At 37.8% G+C, this 26,961-nt stretch overlaps 1 protein-coding gene across 1 annotated transcript; it reads right to left on the reverse strand.

Moving 5' to 3' along the window:
- Window positions 1-369: 369 nt before the first annotated feature.
- Window positions 370-2,672, reverse strand: LOC116252792 (CBL-interacting serine/threonine-protein kinase 5-like). Its single transcript, XM_031627328.2, has 2 exons — window positions 2,442-2,672; window positions 370-2,099 (listed from the first exon to the last, which is right to left on the reverse strand). Exons 1-2 carry the CDS (start codon window positions 2,655-2,657, stop codon window positions 675-677), a joined length of 1,641 nt encoding a protein of 546 aa, XP_031483188.1. The 5' UTR covers window positions 2,658-2,672; the 3' UTR covers window positions 370-674.
- Window positions 2,673-26,961: the final 24,289 nt, after the last annotated feature.

Consider the following 26,961-nt stretch of genomic DNA (forward strand, 5'->3'; position numbering starts at 1 on the left):
TTCAGTGAAACTTCAGCAACCAGCTGTTCAGTACCATCCAAACTTCAACTTGTGCTTTGTGTCCAAGAAACAGCAGCCCTCAAGATTAGAACTTCACATCACTATCTCACCAAGCAGCGGCCCACAAACTTCAAGATAATTTCTCCAACCAGAGCTTCTCGATTTGCCCTCGAGGAAAAAGGAAGTTCCTCTACAAAATCCCCACCTCACCTTCAGATCGTATGTGTTAAAGGAAAAAAAAAAATATTCCTCTTATCTCCTGCAAATTTTAATGGAAAGGAAAGCTCATTAGTAACATAAATGTGTCAGAGAAAGACAAGATGCCTCAGTATCTCCTCCAAACCCTGAAGGGAGAAGAAAGCTCACAGGTAACATAACTTTATCATTTGATCTGGAACAGGGACATGATAAACGTATATACATCTTCAACCAGAAGAGTTTTGGTAATACCCAAGAAACCAAATTTTTCCTGATACCAAGAAAGGGGGGAAAAGGGAAAGGGCAAGGCTAATTTCTCCTATATACAAAAAGTCCTTTTCTATGTACAGAATCTATACTTGCATAGTAAGATGAGAGACGCAACACTCAATTCACTCGCCTATGTCAAAAATCAACCAAAAATTCAAAACCATAATTCGGTTCTAGAGAAGAATCAGAAAGATTTCAGTGGTGGTTCAAGCAGCTGCAGCTTGAGCTTCTCTGTGCTGATGCTTCCTGTGCTGCTGCTGGCACTGAGCAACGCCCTGCTGCTGGTCCTCTTCTCCCTGGCCCTGCCAGGCCCAGACTATGTCCTTGAGGGCAGGCCGAGCCTCCTCACAGAATTCGACGTACTCCAAGGTGTCCCCGCTCGACTTGCCGAACTCCACCATTGACAGCGATGGCGCAAGTTGGAAGATCTCCGCCGTCACCGACAGCGGCCCTTTCCTTCCGGGGACTGACCTCTGCATCCTGATCTTGAAGTCCTTCACCTTTGTCACCCTGAACCTGAACGCCTTGGCTAGTGCTTCCAGTTTCCCCAGTATAGCACCGGTCGAACACCTTGAAGTGAACATGGATCCCCGCTTCTTCTCGCTCTCGAAGAAACCAGAGAGATCGAAGCCGGACGACATTGATGATATGAGATCAAAGGCGTTGAAGAATTCCGGCGTTGGCTGCTGGGATTCGGATTTCAGAGAATCGATCATGCCCGAATCCGGAGCAGAAGATGGCAGTTCAAACGCAGCTGGTCCGCTGAAGCCCTTCTTGAACCATGGTACCTCCATAATCTGAGAAATCGTGATCCTCTTGTTCGGATCGGTGACCAGAATCTTCGCCAGGAGGTGCCGGACGTCAGGCGAGAACCACGGTGGAACCTGGAACTCGGCCTTGAAGACCTTCCTGTACATGTGCATGATGTTTTCGTCCTGGAACGGCAGGAAGCCGGCGAGCAGGACGTAGAGGATGACGCCGCAGGACCAGATATCGGCCTTGGCGCCGTCGTAGCCCTTTTTGCGGAGGACCTCCGGCGCCACGTATGCCGGCGTGCCGCACTGCGTGTGGAGGAGCCCGTCGTGCCAGTGCTGCTCGGGCAGCGCGCTGAGGCCGAAGTCAGAGACCTTGAGGTCGCCGTTCTCGTCGAGCAGGAGGTTCTCCGGCTTCAGGTCGCGGTGCGAGACGCCGCGGCTGTGGCAGTAGTCGACGGCGGCGATCAGCTGCTGGAAGTACCGCCGTGCCTCGTCTTCCTTGAGCTTCCCCTTGGCGATCTTGGCGAATAGCTCGCCTCCCTTTACGTACTCCATCACGAAGAAGATCTTGCCCTTGTTCGCCATGACCTCCTTGAGCTCGACGACGTTCGGGTGCTTCACGAGATGCATCACCGATATCTCCCGCTTGATCTGCTCCATCAGGCCCTGCTTCTTCACCTGGTCCTTGTGCAGCACCTTAATAGCGACGGCCTCGTTCGTCACCACGTTCCGGGCGAAATAAACTTTTGCAAACGTCCCCTGCCCAAGCAGCCGGCCAAGTTCATATTTTCCGAAGAGAAGTCGCTTCTCTTGAGCTTCCGCCATTGGTGCTACTTCCTTCCTTCGTTCCCTGTCTTTACTGTCCCCTAGAAACCTCTGCAAGTCAACCAAAAGATGTTTCAATAGATTGTAAAAAGACAACGGATTAAAAGAAAAAAAAATAAAAAGCAAAAAACGAATCTGTGGAAAAAAATCGATTCCTTTTCCTTCCAAAATCAGGAGCACCATAGAAAGAAATGATCCGAAAAATCATCCGAAAGATCTTTTAACAGATTGTTACTACAAACGGCCATATCTCACGGAGCAAATCAAGGAGCATAAATCAAAACCCCCGGAAAGCCGTTCGTTGATTCAACAACGACCAAGAGTCAACTGTCAATGAAAGCCCGAAAATTTTTCCCCAAAGAAAAAGGAACGAAGAAGAGAAGAAGAACATACCCAATTTCTGTTTCTACTGATTAAGGCAGTCAAAAGTGCGAATCGCCATCCTGAAGCTTCGGAATTGTAATGTGAGCTGTGAAACGAGAGAGAAGGGGAGAAGAGAAGAGGAGAGGTGGGGGAGAAGCTTGGAGGGGCAACAACACGGAGACCACGCTTATAAATGGACAGGACATAATGGAGGAGAGAGAAAGGAGACCAAAACGGTGGAATCATAGGGGAGCCCTCGGTTTTCAAAGGAATAATTGGGCAACCTTCGAAACAGGGAACTGGGGTCGGCTCTTTCAAATGGGCAGCACACAGAAAATACCAACTACATTAACTCCCTCTCCATTACATTACAAAAAACAAAAGCTTCCAGATTGAAGTTGAAGTGTAGTCTGTAAGGATTTCCCATCCTCTCCCTCTCTAGAAAAGGATATCCCAATCCCTTCCCTCCAAAAAGCAGTGGGGCACCGGTCCTGATTCCCCCCGTCGCGGGGCGTTGTAGTTGTGGCGTCCAGCCACTCGGCCGGGCCCTCACCGGCGTCGGCTTGTCGGCCTCGAACTAAACCGACGTCTGAGCGGCCGGTCGTCGCCGGAGCTTGTCAAACAAGTCGGTCTGACCTGCTGTTGGAGGGTCTAATTTAGGCTGTAAACGGTGACCGGGTCCGAGTATTGGAACCGAATATTCGGATATATTTTTCACAAAAATATCAGCATTTTAATAAGGATCTTAACTATATGTTTATGTTGTGCTTGATGGGATATGTTTCCGAATTATTTGGCTCGAGTCATGTAACTTCCAATCTCTAATATAAGCCCCTTTTTTTCATTTTTCTCTTATTGGATCTGAATGCAATCCTAATTTCTATGCCCTAATGACACTTAGGGCTAGGGGCACAGACCCATGAAGCAGGGCGGAATCAGAAATTTTTTATCAAGTTGGTCGAATTAAAGTTTCGAAATTTTGACTAGGGCCGAAATATTATTTTCAAAATTTTTATATAAAACAAGTGATTTTTTTTAAAATTTATATATGACGTTTTTTTTTTTTAATTTGAGGTTGGGCCAAGGCCATGCGTGTCCTACTCTTTAGCTAGTCGGGTTAGCGGACTGGTAAAAATTTAGTTGTCAATTTGTTTCTGGTTGATGCTAACGGTTTCAACTCTCATCTAATTGCCATGTTTAGGGACGAAAGTTTCAAAGGCATCCAAAAGTTGCATCTTTTGAACTACAAAAAAATCTACAAGTTCTTAAATTTCAAGAGGGACAAGTCCCAATAATTGTGCCCGATCCACCGGCATGGGATCAAGAAAGGTCATAGAAGTTTAGCGAAGCAAGAAATCATATTTTAGAGAAAATCAAGGCAATACAAGACAAACTATAGTCCGGTTGTTGAGGGCTTTCTTTACTTATATATTAAAAAAATATTGAGGAAAATGAAGTTTACGATCAACAAGAATTTCTTTTATTTAAGGAGAAGCGATTACTATTAAAGTTACTTTTAGGGCTTTCCGGAGGCTGTCCGGCCAGATTGGCCATTTTTTAAAAAAAAATAAGTTCATGCTTACAGACGTAGCCGACATGTCGAAAAGCATATACCTCCAATGAAAAATATGCATAAACGGGTTTTATGATTCAAATCAATATTATTCCTGTTCGGCTCTTACGGAATCTCATTCATACATCATATTTTGAATTTGCTCGATATCTAGGACATTGGGAGTCTAGTGAGGTCGTTTGAATGACAACCTTAGCTTAATTTGACCATAGAAAAATGAAAAGTTTATGTGGGAGATGAAGAAGCTACACCCTCTTCAATAGGGTGTGTTTGATAAACTGAGCCAAAACTCAAACTTGACTCATTTAAGCTCGAGAGACTGAGAGATTCACATTGGCAGCCATATGTGCAGCGAAAACTTTGATATTCTAATTTCCTAAACTTGGTAATTCGACGAATAGGTTATACGGTCAAGCTGAGTTAAGTTTAAATGAATCGAGTTCCTGTTGTTTTGCCACCGAACCTCATTAATTTTGGTGTACGTCATCCAAAAGGGGGCCAAAGTTGTTGGTATATTTGTGGGAGAAGTTGAGGAGATACACCTAAAACAGTTTTGCTGCTTGTTTCATTTCATGAGTGTGTTTTAAGCGTAGGCCGTCTTGACTTTGTTTTTCCAACAAAATTACAAGCATTCAAAATTTTAAAAATATGCATGTATGCTGTCTCCTTGGGTAACTTGAAAGGCAAAGACAACACAGTGAACCTTCACCAAGTCTGTTTTAAGACCTTTGAAAACTTTCTTTTATAAGGATTAACATCAGGTATAACTAATTCTATAAATATACACTTATCAGATAAGCAAAATGTTATTCCCACCACTCGAATAAATGGTGAAGCCTCCCCCTTCCTCCCTTCTTCTTAGGGTTTAGGACTGCTTTTGGTGTTTTAGAGTGATGCCCCCGCTATGATTCAACTTGCATATCAGTGTCTGTTTTTTTTGCAACACATAGGTTTCACACCACTAGATTTCGAAACAGAAACTATCCACCTACTTGTCCCCAACCCAACTGTTGCACAAAACCCTTGGAGATGAGTTCTGTAATTATACAAACCATACAAATATACACCTGTCTAAAAATATGTCATCCAACAATGTTTACATAGATAAGATAGAAAAAAAAAGACCATGTTGACTTTCTAGCGCTCGGTCGGCAATGAAAGGGAGAGCGCATTCGGCGTTATGTCATTTTACTGTCCCATGTAGAATATGTGAAACAACTAACAATAGATTCAATCATTAGTTGTTTTTCACATTCCACATGTGATGGTGGAGTGATGTAAGAACTCCAACTAAAGGAGGTACAGAGTAGGTTAACTTAAGGAGGAGTACAGAACCAGTGACTTGAATGCTAAGGGCATCAACTTACCCCACTCACCAACTGCCACTTAAGCACACCAAACATGTTTGTAAATCATACAGAAAAAAACACAGATATATTGTTAGAACCTGACTCAAGTTTTTTCATGGTTAATAAAAACATTCACAAGTTTTCTTACCAAGTAACTGGTAAATTAGTTCAAAGTTACTACTGCTTACCCTTTAAAAACACGATAAATATGTTCATTTTGCAAAAGTATCTGAGATTATCGTGCATATTTTTCCAGTGTCTGTTAACGGGAAAATATTACTGTAACCAACTTTGATATTAATAAAAATATAATAGCTTGGATTCATAGAGCTAAAACAAGTTCACAATATCATTTGATATAGTAAAATGACTAGCACAAATTAATCAACATATGATTTACTAGTACTTTCAGGCATTTTATTTTATTAACTCAAGTTAGCAATAACTTGGGGTTTAACTGACTGAAGGACCTCATTTCTGCACAATGGTGTAACACTTAGTATGTTTTTGTTAATATTGGTAATCCTATGTATTGTTTTCTATTGCCGCAAAATTTACTTGTGTTTTTGAAAATTGTTCTATTTGAATGCAGTGATATTTGAAGCTCTGTTTCTTCTCAGTGTCAGTCTCCCGCTATGTATTTATTAGCACACTTATGTGCATACAATAAGTACACAGCAAAGGGGTGGAGGGTATTTTTGAAAATTTTTATAAAGATAATGGGTATTTTAGACTTTTGAATTTTCACAATCCCTTTTTCCCCTTCTTTTTTTTTTTCTTTTAATTGAGATAGTTTGGTCCTCAGACATGAGCTCATGTGCATAATTTTTTTCATGTACAGGGCTGTGCACATAACCAGCTTCAATTTATTAGCCCTCAGCTTCAACGAATTAATAGTCTTTGTCCCACATACTGCCAGCCAATGTATATGTAGTGTATACCCTTGGCTAAGACGAAAAAGGGCTTCTGGCACCCTTTTTCGGGTGGTGGGTCGTAAACTTCTCCCTCATTAGGCATCCATCCAAGTATAGACTTAACAAGGCATGAACAAGGGGAGAGGGCCTCTGAGCATGGGTCATAGACTTCCCACTCACCCCAAAATGTATGTGTTGTACACAAGGGTGAAGCAAGAAAATTGAAGCAAAACGACTGTTTATCGTTTCATCAAAGTTTTATAGGGGGCCGGTACTGCCAACGCATATCTAATTGGTTCTAAAATGGTCTGCGTTAGACATGATATTGACGACGCTCGCTGATATTGAGAAAAAAAGAGACTTGGAATGGGTAACGCGAACTGCAACACAGTTCATGGTCTTTTATCAATCGCTACTTTTAAGGCTGTATACAAACCGAGGCGAGCTCCCCTCCAACTCATATCTTATTCAGCTCGAGCTCGAGATGAGTTGTACAAGGTCAGCTAGAGCTTGACTTTGTAGATCAAGTCTCAGTTCGAGATCTACTTGTTTAAGCTTATTTATCAACTACCCGTTTGACTTGATTTCTTTCTTGCTTTCTTTTTAAGTTTGGAAATTATAAAAAAAGAAAAAAACGAGTTCATTTGAATTTAATCGAGTCAAGTTCAGGTAACTCAGACTTGACTTGTTTATAGGCTCGAGTTTTCAGTTAATTTCAAGTTTGACAGGTTTACAACTGAGTTGAGTTCAACCATTTAAGCAGCCCTACCCGTTTCCTTTATGGCCTTGTTCTCGGCCTAGACTCAATGTCCAACCATCACTCACTCACTTACAGTCTGTTTGGATGGAGGAGAGGGAGAAAAAGGAATGAAAAAAAAGTCTTTCGGATGGCTAATTAATAAGAAAGGAAATGGAATAGGAGCTAATAATTGTGTTTGGGTGCAAAAGAAAAAAATTAATTTTTAAATGTAAATCAAATCACTCAGAAAGTGGAGAGATTGAGAGGGAAATGAATGAAGGCTCTTTTTCTTACCTTTCTTTTCCGTTCCCTCACCATTCCATTTCATTTCCTTTCCCCATCCAACCAAACATAGGATTAAATTTGGACTTCACACAGAAAGGTGCAATGTGTTCTCTTCACGGCCCAACAAAAGTAGGGAGCCTCACGAATTTGGCAACCTTTACCTTTACATCAAGCTCATGGACAGCAGATGAAGCCAACCAAACATCTGAGGACTTGTACCACCAGCAAGGTTGCTTGCATCTGATGGTATGGGCGTCGCTTGGTAGCATATCTTCACATGGTGTGATGTCAATTAAACGCCGAACTGTCCTTTCAAAGTAGTGCGTGCCCGCCTCTCTCTAAACCATTTATGAACGCTATTGTGTCGTCCGTCTGCACTTAATTGCTTTTGACTGTGAGTCAGTCGAGTAGCTTCTTCAACAGCAGTGGCGTAGATACATGGGGCTGCTGTGGTCCACTTCGTAATCACACCCTGTTGATTCAAAAATTACATAAAAGATGCCCATACCAGAGGACGGCTTATGACTCAAGTACTCTTTAACCAAAAACTCCTACCTCAGTGGCTCAACCACTGTTCAAAAGTTAGTAAATCAATTAGAGAGAGAGAGAGAGAGACTGAATGCTTAGAAACCGGCTAACAATTTGAAAGAGATAAGGGTAGCTCTTCCAGTTGTTTGTTAGAATATATTATCCTCTGTGTGTGTGTGTGCATGCAAGAGAGAGAGTGTGTGTGTGTTCAATCCACATAGTTACCAGTATAAAAAGTTCTTTAGAACAAACTGGAAGAATGTGACCATGCTTTGAAAAACTAAAGAACAAAATCAACCACATTTTTAGGTATAGACGGATTTTGTAAGCTCAGAAGATTTAAGTATATTTATAAACCTTTTCAGATATGATCGTCTCAAAACAGCAATTAATCTTATGTTCTTGAACCTGAAAATCGCATGCAAATGATTAGTTAAGTAAACATGCTTAGCTATAACTAAAATGCTCTAATTTTTTTATAAACCCTCTCTTTCTCTTTATATATATATATATATGTCCTTACACTTAATAGCAGCTGAGCAAAATGCTGGGCTGGTTTGGGTCCACCCTCTTTTTTAATAAAAACTAAAAAAAAATTGTTGAGATGCTTTCATCGATAATGCCTGGTGGGAGCCGGATGCAGCAGTCGCAGCGGCCTCTTCCTTTTGTTTTGTTTTTCTCTTCATTCAAAAATTGAGGCGGGAGAGGTAATGGGGAGGCAACTGCCTCCCCTCCTCATCAGTAGAAATAAAGGAAAGAAAAGGGGAAGGTCGTCGTCACCTGCCCCATCACTGGCGGTTCCCTCCCCTTATTGGCAGACGATGAGGGTAAAGACTGTTTGTTATCTGTAGATTTCAATCATCGTCTAATGCTCCAAGAAAATAACAAAAACCGGCTTGGATGGACTGTGTGCATCATCCATCTCATATCCTTGTCAAAATAAGGACGGAAAGCATTTGGTAAGAAAGAGAGTGGATTGCAAATTCTTTCTCTCTCTCTTGCAATCTCACTTCCGTCCGCTCATTGGTCCAACATTTTGATTATATCTCCAAAGCATATCTCTGATATATACTTTTCTTGAAATGATAAACGTCACTTTTTTCTGACTGGTAAGCAGGAGGAGGAGTGTTTCATCCTCCAGCTCAGAAGAGAGCCCAATCCCAACCGCTCATCCACGGTGAGAGTACAAAGCTTAGGGCGCCGCCTTCCCCACACAATCGTACTTAACAAGGAAAGTTCTTACCAATTTTTACCATTATTTGGGAACTTTAATTAACATACTGTTCAATGAAAAAAACGTATAAGTAAACTAATGACGGTGATGCTCTTTTTATAATTTTATTGAGTAGAAGTGAAAAACACTTTTAAGCTTGAGAAGAGAAGATCAAAAGCCATAGACTTCAATTCTGATATTGTTGCAATACAGCGTGATTTAGGTTACTTGGTAAAGGTAAGGTTTATATTTATTAACGTCCGAAATGTGAGGCTTGTTTTCTGATATTTTGACCAAAAGAAGACCGCTCAAATGGATTTTCTTATTTATTTTATTTTCTTTTAGGCACATGGTGGTCTAATTATAAACACATAATTTCTGCATTCCTCACATATGGTTAATCCAAACGGCCTGACAGCAGGTGAACAGTCCAAAACACAAAACCCCAGTGAAATCTAATAAGCTGATATGCAATTAATGCCAAATCTCGGACCTCCTTAAGTTACATATTCAGTATTGAATAGCAATTGATGTAATTAACGGCAGCTTATCAAGTCCCACGGGGATTGAGAGAGAAAGAAAGAGAGTGTGTGTGTGAGAAGCTGCCTTTACCAGAATGTCCATGTCTTTTTCAAAAAAGTCTTGAAGGTAGTAAGTACTATGTGCGTCACATTCTTAGGATAGAAAAAATTTGCCTGTTCAAATTGTTGAGAGTTCGATCATTCTACCGCTTGGCTAAGAGCCTAAGTCCCTTTTGTTCCTCCATAGTTTCAACGTACACGGTCTACGTTGATATATAATAAAAGTTAATCACCTTAATCAGTCCACTCCTTCAGTCCCAGCTTACGGCTCCTTGATCATGTGGTCCAGTCACATGGTGATTGCCCACACCAGTCTCTTAAAATTTCTTAATTTTTATGTGTGCATCTCATTAGATATAAGTATTTTTAAACAAATGCCCTTTCAATCAATTTTTCTGGCTCCGCCTCGATTGATCACCGTCCACATGTCAATATAAGTTGTACACACGGGAAGGCGTTAGCTGGTCAAGTCCCCCCACATCAACTAATTTTCTTGATTATTCAATTCCAACTAATTTTATTTGGCTGACCATTTTTTAACGTTTTTAGATGTGTTTTTTTAATAATTACGTATTTTATCTGGCTATGCTCTCTACCAATCAGAAAGGTAGTCCAACTCCTATAATATATAGCACTGCAAGATGTTGATGGCAAATTTAGTTTTTGTTGGCACTTAACGTGAATCCATCTGTATTTTCTACATATGGTTCTCATGTAAGTGTTCTTGCTTTCTGTTACTAGCCCTTGTCTATATATTTTATTATTTTTCTCCTTAGCCAACAAGAGTTCAACTTTTTCGGCTATGCCTTTTTTCCTTATCTCTGCAATCGCTTCTTGCAGGAGGGTTCAGCAAAGGATGCCTAGGGTTCTAAGAACTTCGAGTAATGTCAAATAAGTGTCTAAAATTTAAGAATTTATGTTAGCAGATGGCATAAACCCCAATATGTCTTGGGATTACCTCAAGCTTTAGAATAGAGATATATGGATCTTGGATCCATTTTTTGATATATCTTGGATCTTCATGATGCTATTTTGGATCTTTAATTGGCCTATCAGCTAGAATATATATATTCTTCAAATTCATTGATTATCGTTAGATTAAATCTCTAAATCCCTTCTTTAAGCTTGAGTTTCTCTGAACACTAATTTTATTACTCAGGGTAAAATATGCACAAAAATAAGTAAGTAAACGCTTCAATTGCTTGAAAATATGGTCTTGGGTTCAGCACGTGTCATTTTCCATCACTCCCCAGCAGGTGTGATCAAATACACACTTAAAAGATATTCCAAAAGCTGTTTTCAGCCAACCAAATTCATCGACCAATGAGACCCACTCGATTGAGAAAATCGGATGGCTCTCTGTGGCCCGATTAAGTGAATTTTGGCCCCGAGCTCTCTCAGCCATCTCTTGCTTTGCTTATCTCCCTCACCTTCTCTTCTTCTCTCTCGAAACCATCTCACCCTTGCTGCCATCATCTTCATGTCTCGCTTCCCCTCTTCCTCTTTTGCAGAAAGGGGCTTCCACTGCCAACCCTTTCCCTATCTTTGTTGGTTCTCACCACAATGGCTATGTTCTACTTTTTTGTTTTATCTAGAACGAGCTTTCAGTGGGTTTTCAATTGAATGAGTTCCCATGGCTCCATCTCCTCTCCCTGTTCACTACAAAAACCGAGCATTCACCGACAGCTGAAAAACGACGGTAAAATAGGAAGCAGCATCGGTAAAACTTTTACCAATGCTTGAGGAGGTCGTCGGTGAAGAAAATGTCAGTGAAAACTATGACTGACATTTCCACCGCATGCATCACTGTGTGCGTCGGTGTGGATATTTTGTTTAGTAGCACGCCAGATTCATTGTTGTCTGATTGATTAATGTCTTTATCTTTTGATCTTGGTAAAAATATTTGCAGCACATCTTCTTCGAGGGGTTTCGACCCCACTGAAGATGGGAACCTTATAAAGCTAGAAATCAATGCGTTGACATCCCTCATTGTCCTTGTGTAATGGAAATGTGTTCATTTCCTTCTTTGTAGTTAGTTTAGCAGTTATCTCTATCTAATGGGACTTTGTCTATAGTCTCACTTTTATGATCTCACTTTTATCTCCTCACGAAGTGTCAGGATGTCACTGGACCCTATGCTCTTTTGACAAATTTGAAATGTGAAACGTGCTCCTGTTGATGGTATCAGCTGTTATACCCATTTTACCATGAAGCATGGCAAAAATGAGGTAGTAAAGACTTTCAGTTTTGGATATCTGCTTCATATGATTTCAATGGATGTAAAACCATAGAATGCAACCCTAATCAGAATGCATATATTTCTCTCATACACTATGGGGTTGGTGATAAGAGATATACATCTTAGACGAGTTATAATTGGAGATATCATTGTTTCTACTAGAGAAGTTCCTATATCAATTGGAAATGCCCTATATGGTTTGAACTATGATTTGTACTTGGAAGTAACCAGTTAGATTTATGACAAAACCTAGCATTTTCCACTGAATAACGATATGGTGGAGCAAGTTTTAGTGCATACTAGTTTAATGAGTACTCAAATTAGTTGGTTTATAACATCTGATATCCTACTGTTAACACCCCAAATTTTTTCACATCAAAATTGAAGCAATGTCAAAATTTTACAAAACAATTGTGAAAAATTGCAACTTCAAAGTCAATTTCGAATTTAAAGAACATTTTAGATTCAAATCATGAATTTGACTTGTGACACGAATCTCAAAGCAAGATTACGAATTCAAACTAGATCCAAATTAGATTTTGAAATCCAAATTCAATTACAAATGTTATTTGGAATCCAAATCCAATTACAAATGTCATTTGAAATCCATATGATTGCAAAATCCAAATTTTGATTTAAATCCAAGAATTGGATCTAATTCAGTCTAGAATGCTACGTGGGACCCATGTGTGGGCCCCACCTAGATAGTGTGGTCAAAAGCCCACCCAAGAGGTCACACACACCCTTTTCTAAAAATATCTTCCCTCAATTAAATAAAAAAAATATTTTCAAAAGAAAATGAATAAGGGTTCACAGGAAAAGAGAGTAATCTCTCTCTCTCTCCCTTAGTTAAAGAAAAATCAAATTCCAAAGAAGCAATAAGTGTTATAATTAAACTCACCTAACCTACTTAATCCAAGTAGGTTTGATCTAGGTGCACCCAACTGTGGTCTCAATTTCAGCTAGGCTCAGTCAACATGAGCTCAGCTCAGTCAAAAGGGTAGGTCTGTCCCACGACCCAATCAGTAGACAAAAATCGACCTTGTCCGGATCGAATCCACTTTGACTAAACTCAGTCAAAGTATAATTTATCTCAATTTAGAGCTTTCTTAGCTCAAATTCAACAAATTACCTCAAACAAAGTTAAACTACTTGCAAATGAGCTTTGACTTTGGTCAATTGATCGAAATTTACGAATCTGGATAATTTTGTCCTTTTATGAGCAAATTGAGATTACAAAACCTAAATTAGGATTTTATGAAAGGCAAACATGCATTTGGATTTTTCAAATGCATAAATCAAATAACAAATTAAAATTCAATATTTCAAACCGAGGTTTGATTCAATTGAATTCCATCTTCAATCATGTTATGGACGAAAATAACATTTTCGAACCAAATTTGATAAAATTTTCAAATTTTATTCAAATTTTAATTGAATTATCATAATTTAATAACATTTAGAGCTTAACAAATTGGTTTTAACCTAACATGATCAATTTCAAACAAAGAAAAAAAAATAGAACAAAATAAGACAAAACCCTGTGCAATGGCATTTTCATCTAAAATTTTGGTCAAAGATGAGCAGCTAGGTCTGAACCAAGGTAGACCACTCCAATCCCAGCTCACCTATCTCGTGTAAATGAGCTAGGTGTGGTCAACCAGGACCATTAAAACTCTATTTAACTCCTTTTACAAGTCTCCAAAGTCTTAAGTGAGTTTTCAATATGAGTTAATAAGGTAGTTGAACCCTTCTTCTCCTCTATGTAAACCCTCTCTTGGCAACCAAGGGGAGGGAGGATGAATTTTTGAAGTTTTTATCAAGTTGTTGCAGCCAAGGATAGGAGGGAGAAGCCGAGGAGGAGAAAGAAAATTGGTCCAAGCCCTCTTCCCCTCTTTTTCTCATTCTCTTCTTTATTTTTCCCTATTCTCTCTATTGATTTTGCTAGTTTAGTGTGGTGAACTCTTACTTAGGATTTTCGTGGTAAAAAGCTCTCTTTTCCCCACTGCAAATTCCAGCAAGTCATTTTTTCTTCTTTTTGCTTTGCTAAGTTCGAATCCAAGCTTGGATTCTTGCTTAGGATTGCTTGATTTAGAAAACAAGCAAGGAGGAAGATCAATTATCAAGACCGACCATAAGGTAGATCACTCTAATTCATTTTCTTTCATTTCAGTTTCTTGCTTTTATTTTTAATTTAAGCACTCGAGGGAATAGTTTATTTTCATTTATGTCATGACTGAGAATGATGTCCAACTAAAGAAAAACTACGATTAAATGTACATGTTAATGCGTAATGCATGCATGAGTTAGTTTTTCTAAAACATGAACCCATGTATCAAATTTTAAAAAGGGCCCCAAAACCATGTTCCTTTCAAAACAACAAGCTTAAAATCATTTTGAACTCTCTACCATGAGAGAATCCCACGGTGAGAGAGTGATTTTGCTGCAACATATATGATGAAAATACCTATTGGGGATTGATACATTCTTATGAATGTGATCTATCCTTCCATGGCAAAATTAAGGACAAACTAACTTGAGCATTGTCTTGTTTTTCTTCGCATTTAAAGTCATTTTGATTCATGTCTTTCAATTTAATTGATCAAGGGTGGTAGAAGAAATTAGAAATTAGTTTTCAATTTTTTTACGTAAAAGAACCCAGCCATGAATCATCATGATTCATGAGTTATGCGGTCCCTTGATAAAATTTCATTTTGTAGAGTAAGATACGTATATATATATATATATATATATACATAATATATATATATATATACATAATATGTATATATATATATATACATAATATGTATATATATACAGATTATATATATATATATATATATATATATACATTTGCAACCTCTTGTTAAAAGTTATTTTCCTCTTTTAAAATCAGGTTGAAACATGTTTTCAAGTTGATTTTAAGAAAGATGATCACTCTATTGATTTTCGAAGTGCGAAGCTATGAAATCACTTTCATTTCAAAGTTTGCTTAATTCCAAAAATTCATACGTAAAATGTATGCAAGTTGCTGAAATTGGGTCATACTTTACAAGAATTGATTCAAGAGTGTCGAACTTTACACATTTGAAATGCTAATTTTCAGCCATAAAGTGGCAAGGCTTTGAGGAACAATAAAAAAAAATCTAAACCTATCCAATCGGCATCCTAAAATACTTTTTATGTATTGTTGTTCTCATTCATAAGTTTTCATATTTACATGAGACTAATCCATTTCCTAAAATGCTAAAAAAATTCATTTTCATTTCTCCAAAAAGGATACAAATTATCCTAAAATTTTCCAAATAAGTTGACGATTCTATTGGTATGAAATCTGAAATTTGAATAGGTTTGAAAAACTTATCATTTCTATCTAAGAAATAAGCTTTCTCTTGGAATCAATGTCTATAATTTTCAGCTATTTAAATCAATACAAGATCTGATTTTTTTTTTAGCTATTTTGAGACAAAAGTGGATGTCATCCACATTTCCCATCTATTTTAAAAATTGATTTTGGCATCATTTGTATATTTTTTATTATTTTGATAATTTTACATTAAGTATCAAGCTTATGGACTGTATCTCTAATTCATGTGTTTAATAATATGATAAGCACATTTAGAGAAAGTTCTATATTTTAATTAAAATCAATCATCATGTTAAATTGTATGATGTGAAATTGCAATGAATGGACTTTGAGAGATTATGAGAGAGTGAAGGATGCATGTTTCATATAGTTTCCTTTCTCATTTCACACATTCACACTCACTTAAAGCCAATAACACCACATGCACTTTCTCAAGAAAGTAAGTGATCCAAATTTGAGTTGCAAAAGTTGACCAAGTCATATTGCAACAAGAATTTGTAAATCTCACTTAAAAAATTACATGTTTTCTAACAATTTAGAATCTATGTTTCATCAAAAGAATGAACTCTACGTAACCAAATCCAAGTTTCTAAATCTTAGACCAAATCACACGATTTGGCAAAAGAAGAATTCAAAATCAATTTGTTTGCTATGGTAACTTAGCTATTTTTATAAAAATTGATCATAAGAAGATCATAATTTGAACTCATGAATCATCTTGAGTTCACAACAAACAACAAAGAACTAAATTTCAATCTTCAAAATCACCAAGAATCATTGATTTCAAATCAAATGACACAAAAGCGAAGGTTTTCAAATCAACTTGAAAACCCTTCAATCTTCAAATAACTCATCCAAGGAATTCATTTTCAAAACAAATTCAAATCATTTGTTCAAAATGGACTTTGGTTCTTGAATCCAAAAGCTCAATGCACAAGCATATAGGATTTGCATCATTAACTCGTATATGATCCAAATAATTTTTAGTCCTTGGTCCAATTACCCATGTTGAAGGCGGTAGGAATGGTTGGACCTCATATCGATGAGTGGACCTTTTTTTTCTTAAAAATTTTCCTCAAAACCCCGTTTAAAACAAAATTTTTGCTGATTCGCATTAGACACTCCCAAGGAAGGGGTGGGGTGTGAACACCTACAAAAGTTAAAGTTGCAAAACTAGTTCTTTTGACTATTGAGGAAGTAAAGGTCAAAGCAAAGGAACTATAGTTTGTGCTTCAGTTTAATAATCAATGAGCATACATTGGATCTACAACAATACCTAGGTGAATGTTGTTGACCATCAATATTGGTTCATTTTTTCTTTACTAGTCTGCTTTATTATTGAATATGTAGCCTAATGAATAGCATAAATAACTTTGAGGTGTTGTTAGTGCAGCAAAAAAGTTATGTTAATTTTGAAATTCTTAGCTTGAAAGTCAAATAGGTTTTCAGGATGGTAATTTCTCAGAAACATGCAATACAATGTAATGTTAGGAAGAAGTACATTTTAATTCATGTGCTCCCACACATGAGATAATTATAGAATCTTATTGTACATTAGATTGTATTTGACCCAAGATGGGCCACACTGACAAGGTACATTCTTGCTGACGTGCTATACATCCTCATTTAGCTTTTGTATGACATTTTTTTTTTGTTTATGTTCCATTTGTGTGATTTATGATGAATTGACAAGTTAATATTCTAATAGTGAAATGACTTCTATATTTTACATGTACCATAGTTGAGGTGAGGTTGTTGATTTTTGTTATATGTATACTTGTGGTAGGTGTTGTTTTGTAGGTGTTAGAGTGAGCTTCTTTTGTTACAAAAGTTTTCAATGTAATTGTGGAACTTCAACACTAATTCAGATAGCAGAAAATGGTACAAATGCATGGAGGCTTTTAACTTGCTATTTGCTACCATTGTAGGGCACTAAAATATTGCAATTGTCTTGGATGGTGTTGTAAAGAAGATGCACGTACATGTTGTACAAAGCCAATGTAGATTTTTTGCTTAACTAATTGGAAGTTGCAAGGAAAGTGATACTACATGTGAATAAAAAGCTAGAAGAAATGCATTGCGTGTATGCCATGAAGAAGCCAGACACCATGATGAAGCCAGATAGGGATGGAGCAGTTATGAAGTAGTGGGTATAGGGATGGAGCAGTTATGAAGTAGTGGGTGAAGGAATAAAAAGTTTTAAAATTAATAATGTTGTCAACATCAATATAAAACATTAATAGTTGAATCATCTACATTTCATGAATGACTATTTTTCATTGATAAACATATTTGACTATTTTCACGTATGCAATATTGTATATTTTTCATTGCAAAAATATGTTTGACTATTTAGTCTAGAAAGAGCTATAAATGAATAGAACTTGCTCTCATTAAGAGAACTCACATGACTTGTTTTAGACTTTATGTGTGTTGTTTTAATGCAGAAGGATCTTGATACACTTTAAGGAAGCTTCTATTTTATGAGTACACGTCATGCAATACAAATATTTACAGGAAAGTCTTTCACCAATGTTTTCTGTACATGCCAAGCTAACTAGACCAACATAAGATTTTCAACTCTACCTGAGATCATCTTCAAAATCAACTCTACTTGTGAAGGCAGTTGGTTTTTGAGATTTCCTGTTCATTTACTTTATAAGCATAAGCTTAGTAGTTATTTTCTACTCCATGAAGTTATGAATATTTTATTATTGAGTGCTCAATAAAACTCTCTAGATATGTTCTACTTTTTTTTGTGTGTAATTTATGAAAGTTTTATGGCTTAAGTTCTAGATCTATAAAACATTAGCAGTTTTTGTTGATTCTACCATTTATTTTCAATCTAAAAAGTAGCATAAGGTTGCATTGAAGAGATGCAATCCTTATGATAAGTTTGCAAGTTACATAGCATGGATATGTAACATGGATATGGTATAAGGGTCACTAGACTCTTCTTCTTTTTCTTCTTCTTCTTCTTCGTCTTCCTCTTTTGTTTTTATAGTTGTTCTCCTTTGTTTTCCCTATTCCTTATTACTTAAAAGACTCTTGGTATAAACTCATGCAAAAGGTTGAGGGCTCATCAAGTATGTTTTTGCTTTAATTTTAGGTAGTCAGATATTTTTTCATGTGTTTAATACTGGACCCCAAAAGGAGATGAATCCATTTACCTTAGCCAAAGGATCTTCTTTTTCTTCTTTTTTTGTTGTTTTTCAGTTTTTTCTTCCTCTTCCTCTTCTTCTTCTTCTTCTTCTTCTTCTTCTTCTTCTTCAGTTTTCTTCATTTTCTTTTTATATTTTCCTTCTACTTTTGTTTTCTTCTTTCCCTTCTTCTTCTTCTTCTATTGTTTCTTTAGTGTTGTTCTTCTTTCTCTTTTTTTCTCTTTTTTTCATTTTCTTCTTCTTCTTCTTCTATTTTGTTCTTTCCCCTCATCCTCCTCTTCCTTCTTTTGCTTTCTTCTTCTTCTTCTTCTTCATCTTTCTTTCGTTTATTCTTTTGCTTTCTTTTTCTTCTTTTTCCTTTTCCTCTTCTTCTACCTTTTTCTTCTTTTTCTTCTTCAGCATGCCAATCTAGTTTCTCCGAAGCATTATGGTGATAATATTTAGTACATTGTGCTCAATTACATTGATTTGCCCATGTAAAATAGTATTGTGAACAACATATTTTGTATTAAATTCTTTCTTATGTTGACATTATGGTTTCCATAAGGCTTTCTTATGTTTCTTTATGATATAGGAAGAGGTTGGAATGACATGAAAATTTAAAATATTTGAACCATTTCAAGGACTTGTACTTGTTTTAGCTTTTCTTTGGTTGTATACTACATTCAAACTTTTGTGGAAAGGAGCTGAATGTTGTTGGATTCTATCTCTATGACATCTTATGATAAATTAGCATTTTATTAATTGTTGTTGATGTTTCAATTTTGTCTCTACAAAGCTCCCAATTGTTATGATATGTTCCCTACATACATAGAAGATGACTCAAAAGTGCGTTTGTACCCAGCATGATGAGCCAAAAGTGGGGTAAATGATTTTTGTTATATGAAATTGAAACATAAATATAATATTTATAAAAATAATAACAAAACTGAAAAAATTGACTACAATACTAAGCATATCAATAAAGAAGAATACAGAACATATGATAATATCAACTAAGAGAATAAATAAATAACAAGTATTGCTGAACAACAACATATGTATATGTATAAACATTAAAAAAGTAACTAATTTGTGTAATTATCAAGTGATATTTAACAAAGTTCAAATGAATTGGTCAATTGTATCTTCATCATTGTCATCTTCTTTAATGGACGACGGTTCATCATCATTTGAATCGTCCATGTATTGAATAGGTTCATCCTCTTCTTCAGTTGCTTCATCATCAAAGCTCTCATGTTCTAAATCTTCTATTATTGTTTTACCTAATATAAAAACAATAACATACAACAAAATATAACAGTTAGAAAAGAAAAAAGACAATGTTCATATTTTTATTTCAAAAATTACAAACATATAGCAAATACCTTTGCCAACACTTTTCTTTTGAGAAGAAGAAACACTTTTACGCTTTTTCATAGACCTTGACAGATCTTCGAAAGGAATGATATTAATGTTATCGATCTCAAATGATGAGTGCAACCAAGAATCATCTAATGAAAGTGCTAAAACAGAATCTTCTTGTTCAACAACTCATTCATCATCTGAATCAATAGTATCAACACATAATGGATCTTGAGTATTTTACTTTCTCATTTCTCTTTCACTTCATATTATACATGACAAAGACCAAAGAATTAAGTTTCTCTTGGTCAAAGCGATTTCTTCTTTTTGTATGTACCTACCATATAATTGCATAAGTTAATCATTTTGACAATTACAAATAAACATTTGAATGATAGCACAATAAATGATTTGAAAGTTTCATTTATTTACCAAAGACAATGAGCTCCAGTTACGCTCACATCCTGATGCATTGCATATAAGATTGAGAATTCTCATAGCAAAATTCTTCAATTCTTTTGTATCGTCGCCAAATGTATTCCACCAATCAACTGACAAAAATAAACAAAAAGAGTAGTTTAGATAACTTCATTTGATCCACTCATAAGTTCACAATATAAATCAAAACAATTAAAAAAAATGTACCAAGATGTTTTTTCTTTCTTGTTCCAATTGCTAACGATCTGCCGAACTCACCAACTTCATTTTCATATGAATCAAGTTGAACTAAAATATCACATCTTTCTTCTACAGTAGGCACCATAATGTCTAAGCATTCCATTAGTCCAGCTTTTATTCTTCTATCCGTGAGGACATCATCATCATAATGAAAATGTGGGTTTAAATAATACCCTACAGCATGTAAAAGGTGATGCATTTGATTATCCCACCTATTATCAATTATTTGCCAAATTTTTGTATACCTTTTCTGATCATTATCTACATTGTATGCTATTTCTTCTTTTGCCATTTTCATATGATTATATAAAAATCTCATAACTAGCTTTTGATCTGAATCAACAACTCTCAACACCTTCACTAAAGGTAATGTAACTTTAATAATATATGATATTACATTCCAGAACCTTTCATCTTGAGTAAGAATCCACATTACCTCCTTGCCTTTGGGATTTTTAATATAATAATCACTGTCTTGAAATTCTGGAGACAAAAACATGTTCTTCAATGCTATTTTGTTTGTACGAATACTCTGTAAAGTAAGATAGAAAGTAGCAAAACATGTAATAGGAGGCCGTAAAAGCTCTTTACCATTTGTATATTTTCTCTTCAAATTTAATACCCAAGTATGCCCATATATAAATGTACTTATAACTTTTGCTTTTTCAATCACTTCCTTATGCAAACGTATCTTATCAATGTCTTCAAGAATTAAATCTATGCAATGAGCTGCACAAGGTGTCCAAAAAATATGTTTAAAGCCATCAATTTCTTTCAACTTCATACCTGCAGCTTTGTAGTTAGCAGCATTATCAGTAACTACCTGCACTACGTTTTTCTCTCCAACTTCTTTAATTATCTCCACGAATAATTTGACCAAATTATCAGCAATCTTTTTTACACCACTAATATCGTAAGACTTTAAAAAAACTGTACCCGAAGGATTATTTACAAGAAAGTTAATCAAATTTCTACTTTTACCATCAGTCCAGCCATCTGCCATTATGGTACAACCAGTCTTCAACCACGTCTTCTTGTAGTCCTCTAATTTGATTTGCACTTTATCAACTTCTTCTTTTAGGATCGACATCTGCATATCATTGTAGGTTGGTGGTTTCAATCCTTGACCATAATTTCCCACAGCTTCAATCTTTCTCTCAAAATATGAACTGTTACATAAGTTAAATGATAAAGCATTCGCAAAAAAGAACTGACCTATGGCAGAATATACTTGCTTCCTTTCCTCTTTCTTGAAGGCATTGTTGATTGTTGGTTGTCACATATCTGAAGTTACAAATTGATCCATTGGACCCCGTGAAATTCCACATTTACGAACATTGGGAGATGTAAGGCCATCACTGATTATTCCTTCATCCAAACATTCATTCCTACGCAATTCAATATTGTTTTTTTTCCTTTGTAGTTCACTTTTTTGTACCTGCAAATAATTATTGAAAAATTGTACAACACTTTGTGGTGCTTTGTCACATGCTTTAGCATCTTTTGTAGTTCCAGCCAAGTGTTGTTTCATTCTGAAAACTCCACCTCTATAAGTTTTCTTACGATAATTGCATATCAAGTTGCCCCTTTTTTCTTTATCATTAGGATCTTCTTCAAGACAATGTTCTCATGCTGGATCCCGTCGAGACATTTTTTCTCAAACCTAAAAAATGTACTACAACTAAGCATCCAATGAGTTCAATTACATTGTATGCAAAAGCTCAAATTGCTAAGTATACCCAAATAATAACAATACATAATGTAACAAATATTAACACCATAAGACAAATTTAAATTATTTTAACTGGTCATTTAAGGTCTTGTAACTAAATATGTTTCTTTGAATGAATGTGGTTCATCGCCTAATCAATTTGGTCGATCAGTAAAAATAAAAAAAGAAGAACGAGAACTTTTTAAGGACATGAACTCAATTTCCCCATCTACAGGTCATTCAAATGGGCACACCGTTCAATTTCAAAACAGTTGTAAACTTAAGCACAAGCCAGTGTACTGACGTGATAGGTGAATGAATATCAAGAAAATAATTGAAATTATCAAATGATAGCACTTGATGCAATAGCTTTTGCAAATAATTGAAATAGGTGGTAAATAGTCCAATTAATCTAGCAACAGTAACTCCATTATAGCAATTACAATGTAAAACCTTGTTAGCAAGGACTTGTATCAAAAAGTATTATCACTTTCGTCTAACAAGAAAATCAGGTGGTAAAATAGCTGAATTTTATATGCAGTTAGAAGTGTGTCGTGAGCCACCACCAAGAGCCATGATAACAAACCTTAGACATTTAAGAATCAATTTCAAATACAAGACCTGCTCCAGTTGACACACTGATAATAACTTGAATATGAGATACAATACATTCAGACAATCCAGATTTAAAATAATTGTATGACTCCTAACTAACCAACTGTACATGGTTTACGCTTCCTTGATTTTCCATCTACTTTGTCCACTCTCACCTGTAACACTAGTTGCTATAAGAATAAAAGCAAGTGCAGAAGAAGACATTCAACGTCTTCATTTAAAGTGTATCTAATCTGATATTTCACAATACAGAAACCCTACAAGGTAACTATTAATTCCCTGCTACAAGGTTCTAATATCACCAACAAAGATTTCTTTGGTCGACCTATAGTTTGAAGGTTTTTTTTTATCAAAAGTATTTTCAGCTACATATGCATCGGACAACAAATCCTAATTTTCCATTAACTGTTGTATTATATGCTAACAGGAAAAAGCAAGACATTTAAAGTATACAATAATATACAAACTATAGGCATATGGAAACAAAGAGTATACAATAATATACAAACTATAGGCATATGGAAGAAATGAACTGCTGTATTATATGTTAACAGGAAAAAGCAAGACATTTAAAGTTTAAACTCACATGCAAGTTGGGGAGTGCCTTGCAGCCAGGCCTGTCGTTGGAGAGTGCCTTGAAGCAGACGTGCCCTTTCACCTTCTCAGCCGTGGAGAAGAAAGCTCGAAGGAGAAAAGTGTGGGGACGGGTGATTTGGGATTGATATTAAGGAAAGGGCAGTTAGGTTGGAAAGAGAGTTTAATTAGGGTTACATTAAAAGCCACTAAATAGACTAACTTTTGTAACTTACGTGTGAGACTAATTGTTGGGTTAATTTTCAATTTTTTACATTAAAAGCCACTAAATGAATCTGTCCTTGAGGCGCACGAGTCAAGTAGAAGCGTGCCAATGTGTGAGGTGTACGCCTCACACACATGAGGTGCACGCTTTAGGGACACGTGCGCCTCAAACCACTGCCTCAAGGCGTTTTTCCTTAAAAACACCTTGACTCGCAATTTTTTTGTGAGAAGCGTATGGTTCTCACAACATTACCACCAGCAGCTCGAAAGGGGGTAGACCACCCAAGCTAGAACATAAAAAAGCACCATCTTCGCGGTCGAAAGACCTGTTCACTTTCTGTGGGACCCAGACGATAGGGAGTATCGTTTTGGAGAAAGCTCATCGCCCTTTTTAACAAGCACAATTACACAGAGCCTGAGGACAGGCTCTGTACTAGGGGGGAGGATCTAATACGGCCCATCCCCTGCTCGACCGCAATGGTGGAGAGACGGCCGCATCCACCCCACTGTAGAGTCGCAGTCTAACCCCGCTCAGACATAGTGACTGTGAGGCACCCGAGAGGAGGGAGGTTATATTCCAACAGCTCCCTATTCGCTGGCCAAGAAGGGTGCCGAGGATGGTCGGCCACGAGTAAGTATAGGTGAGAGGGCGAGAGGCTAGTGAGGTTAGCCTTGCGGGTGATGGACACATGCCACAACAGCGTGACGCAAGTGAGGCTAATGTAAGGGATGAGGCACCATACGGCCAGGCTAGGGTCGTGCAGATGCCCGAGTGGGCAGTGTTTAGCCAAATGAGGCTAACTCCGGCCCAAGTTTGCCAAAAAAGCTGACCCCAGCCATGACTCAACTAGGACGGACTGGGAGTAGAGAGAGAGCAAGACTCGGGCTGCTTGAAGTGGGACACGTCTGTCGATGACGCGAGACACGCCGAGTAGCTGAGGATGCAATGGCAGGGCACGCCTTGGACACGGCAACAAGATCTCGAGCAGGACTTGTCTTCGTGTAGAGCGGGACACCCGAGCTGAGGAGGACACGTCGGTGGGAACTAGAGGGAATCGGGTCAGGTTTTGTCAGATGGGTTGGACCCGTCAGTTTGTAAGACCGATTCGGGAGGGTAACCGCACACACATCTTGTTTAGGGTCATTTTTAGGTTCCAGGATAGAACCCATATAAACTGCTTCTTGAGTCAGTTTTGGACCTGGGTCTCCGATCGAATCTGGGTGAGTTTTTTTAGCCTACCTGGCTCAACAAGCCGGACCCGGTTGTCGAACCGAGTTGACGGGCAGATAGCTCATGTGTATGAGGCCGCCAGCACTCGTCTTCCTCCTCCCTACGCGATAAAAGGGAGGAGCTCGAAGTCTTCTCTGCTGAATATTCAATCAAATTGTAAACTCCATCTTCAAAGAAATTTTCAAATGGATCTTGGCGTCCACTCGGTAGTGATTTGCTCAATGTATAGCCAATCTTGAATGGACTATTCTTTTACCCCGAAAACTCCATAAACTGGTGTTCTCCAACCGAAAGTGTGGCTCTTCTTTGGAGAGCCTTTGGAGGCTGACGTACCTGGAACGGTTGTTGTTGTTCTTCCGTCGAGGGAGCTCGACCGGTAGATCCTGTAACCAACCTATAAAAGCGAAGGGAGAGCTCTGTTTTCCTGCTTTCACCCAGCCACCGGCCTCCCCTGTTTTGGGCTCCTCCTCATGCACTCCCTACTGAGGACACTGCCCCATAGTGGATCTCCTTTCTATTGGGCTGAGGAATGGTTTGTTACAAACAATGCATGAATGTATAGATGAATGTGTATGTGTGAGCTGAGAGAAATTAACAATTTGCATCGCTCGCACTCTTATAAAATTTAAGGTCTTCCCTAGTTGAGTTGAGTGCTTGTGGTGACCTATCGGGATAGGTCCGATTGTATTATCACATGCAGTTGTAGTTAGGCTGTTCTCTAGCCGAGTGAACCATGTACTAGCCTTGTCCCTAGTGTGTTGCTAAGTGAGATCTTGGGCAGCGACGACGCCTCAACTACACCTCAGTTGCACCTGGGCAGCCCTCGGCGGACCGGCCGCACCACCTAGCACAACTTTGAAAGGACTCTTCTCAGTGGTACTTGTGTTTTGTAAATTATAGTAGAACTGCGCCAAGTCTAGTAGGGTCGTTCAATTCTTTTGATTTGTGGTCACATAGTGGCACAAATACTCCTCCAAAATGCAATTAATCTGCTTGGTTTGGCCTTCGCTTTAAGGACGATTACTGGTTGAAAAGTTCAATTTTGTTTCCAACAACTCAAACAAGCACGTCCAGTGAATCGGGCAGCATGGTCACTGACTATGTCGATAGGGAGCACCTAATACTTCACCAAATGGGTGAAGAATAGCTTGGCAGCTTGATCAGTCGAAAAAGCTTTTGGGGTAGGGTTGAAGGTCGCATACTTCGAAAATCGATCAACAATCACTAAGATCGATACCATTCCATCTATAGGCAAACCCATGATAAAATCTAAGAAAACAATTTCCCACGGTCAGCCTGAGATAGTCTGTCCATCTTATCTTGTTGGCAGACTAGGCAAGTCCGGATGTAATGCTCCATGTCTGCTTCCATCTTCGGCCAGTAGAAAAGCCGAGCAATCAAAGCCAATGTGTTGTCATGGTTGGGATGGCCAGCCCACGAGATATCAAGCATTTCCCTTAAGGGTTCTTTCTGAATTCCATCGGATAAAGGGACGTATATCTGATTCCTTTTTACAAACAAGATCTCATTTTGTAGCCAAAACCATCGGTAGGTGTCTTCCTTTACCAAGTCAATGAGGCATGCCATTGATGATGAATCAGTGACAGTAGTTTGCTGAATCCTCTGCATCAAGTTACCAGACAATTGAGACATTGTCGCTGCAGAGCTGACCGCCTGCCTGCGCTCCTTGGCTTAGTGTGTCAGCAGTCTGATTGGCTTTATCCGATCGATGCACCATGTCCATGTCAAAATCCGCTAAAAATTCTTGTCAACGTGCTTACTTGGCACTCAGCCGCTTCTGTAATAGAAAATAGCTATTCGCCACATTGTCTGTCACCATCCTGAAATGCTACCCTACCAGACAGTGTCTCCAAATCCTTTAGCAATGAACAAATGTTGTTATTTCCTTTTCATGGGCCGTATATCGTCGTTCTGCATCTGACAACTTCTGACTTTCATAAGCCACCGAGTGTATCCTACATCAAGACACCGCCCAATGCTCGGTCAGATGCATCAGTCTCCACTTCAAATGGCTAACTAAAATTAGGCAAGGGCAAAACAAGCTCACTGGTCAATTTCACCTTGAGCAACCAAAAGGCATTGGCACATTCTGATGATCAGTCCCACGTCCAGTTCTTCTTCAAACAATCTGTCAAGGGCGTCGACGCTTGAGTACCCCACAATGAAGTGGTGATAATAGTTGGATAGGCCCAAGAAAGAC

This window comes from Nymphaea colorata, chromosome 4 (genome assembly GCF_008831285.2).
Source record: "Nymphaea colorata isolate Beijing-Zhang1983 chromosome 4, ASM883128v2, whole genome shotgun sequence".
Lineage (NCBI taxonomy): Eukaryota > Viridiplantae > Streptophyta > Magnoliopsida > Nymphaeales > Nymphaeaceae > Nymphaea > Nymphaea colorata.

Excerpts from the sequence above, each read along its gene's own strand:
- LOC116252792 (XM_031627328.2), bottom strand. The coding sequence starts at position 2,657 with ATGATTCCACCGTTTTGGTCTCCTTTCTCTCTCCTCCATTATGTCCTG. Across the intron at positions 2,100-2,441 it reads TCAGTAGAAACAGAAATTGG|AGGTTTCTAGGGGACAGTAA; the intron begins GTATGTTCTTCT and ends GTTGACTTGCAG.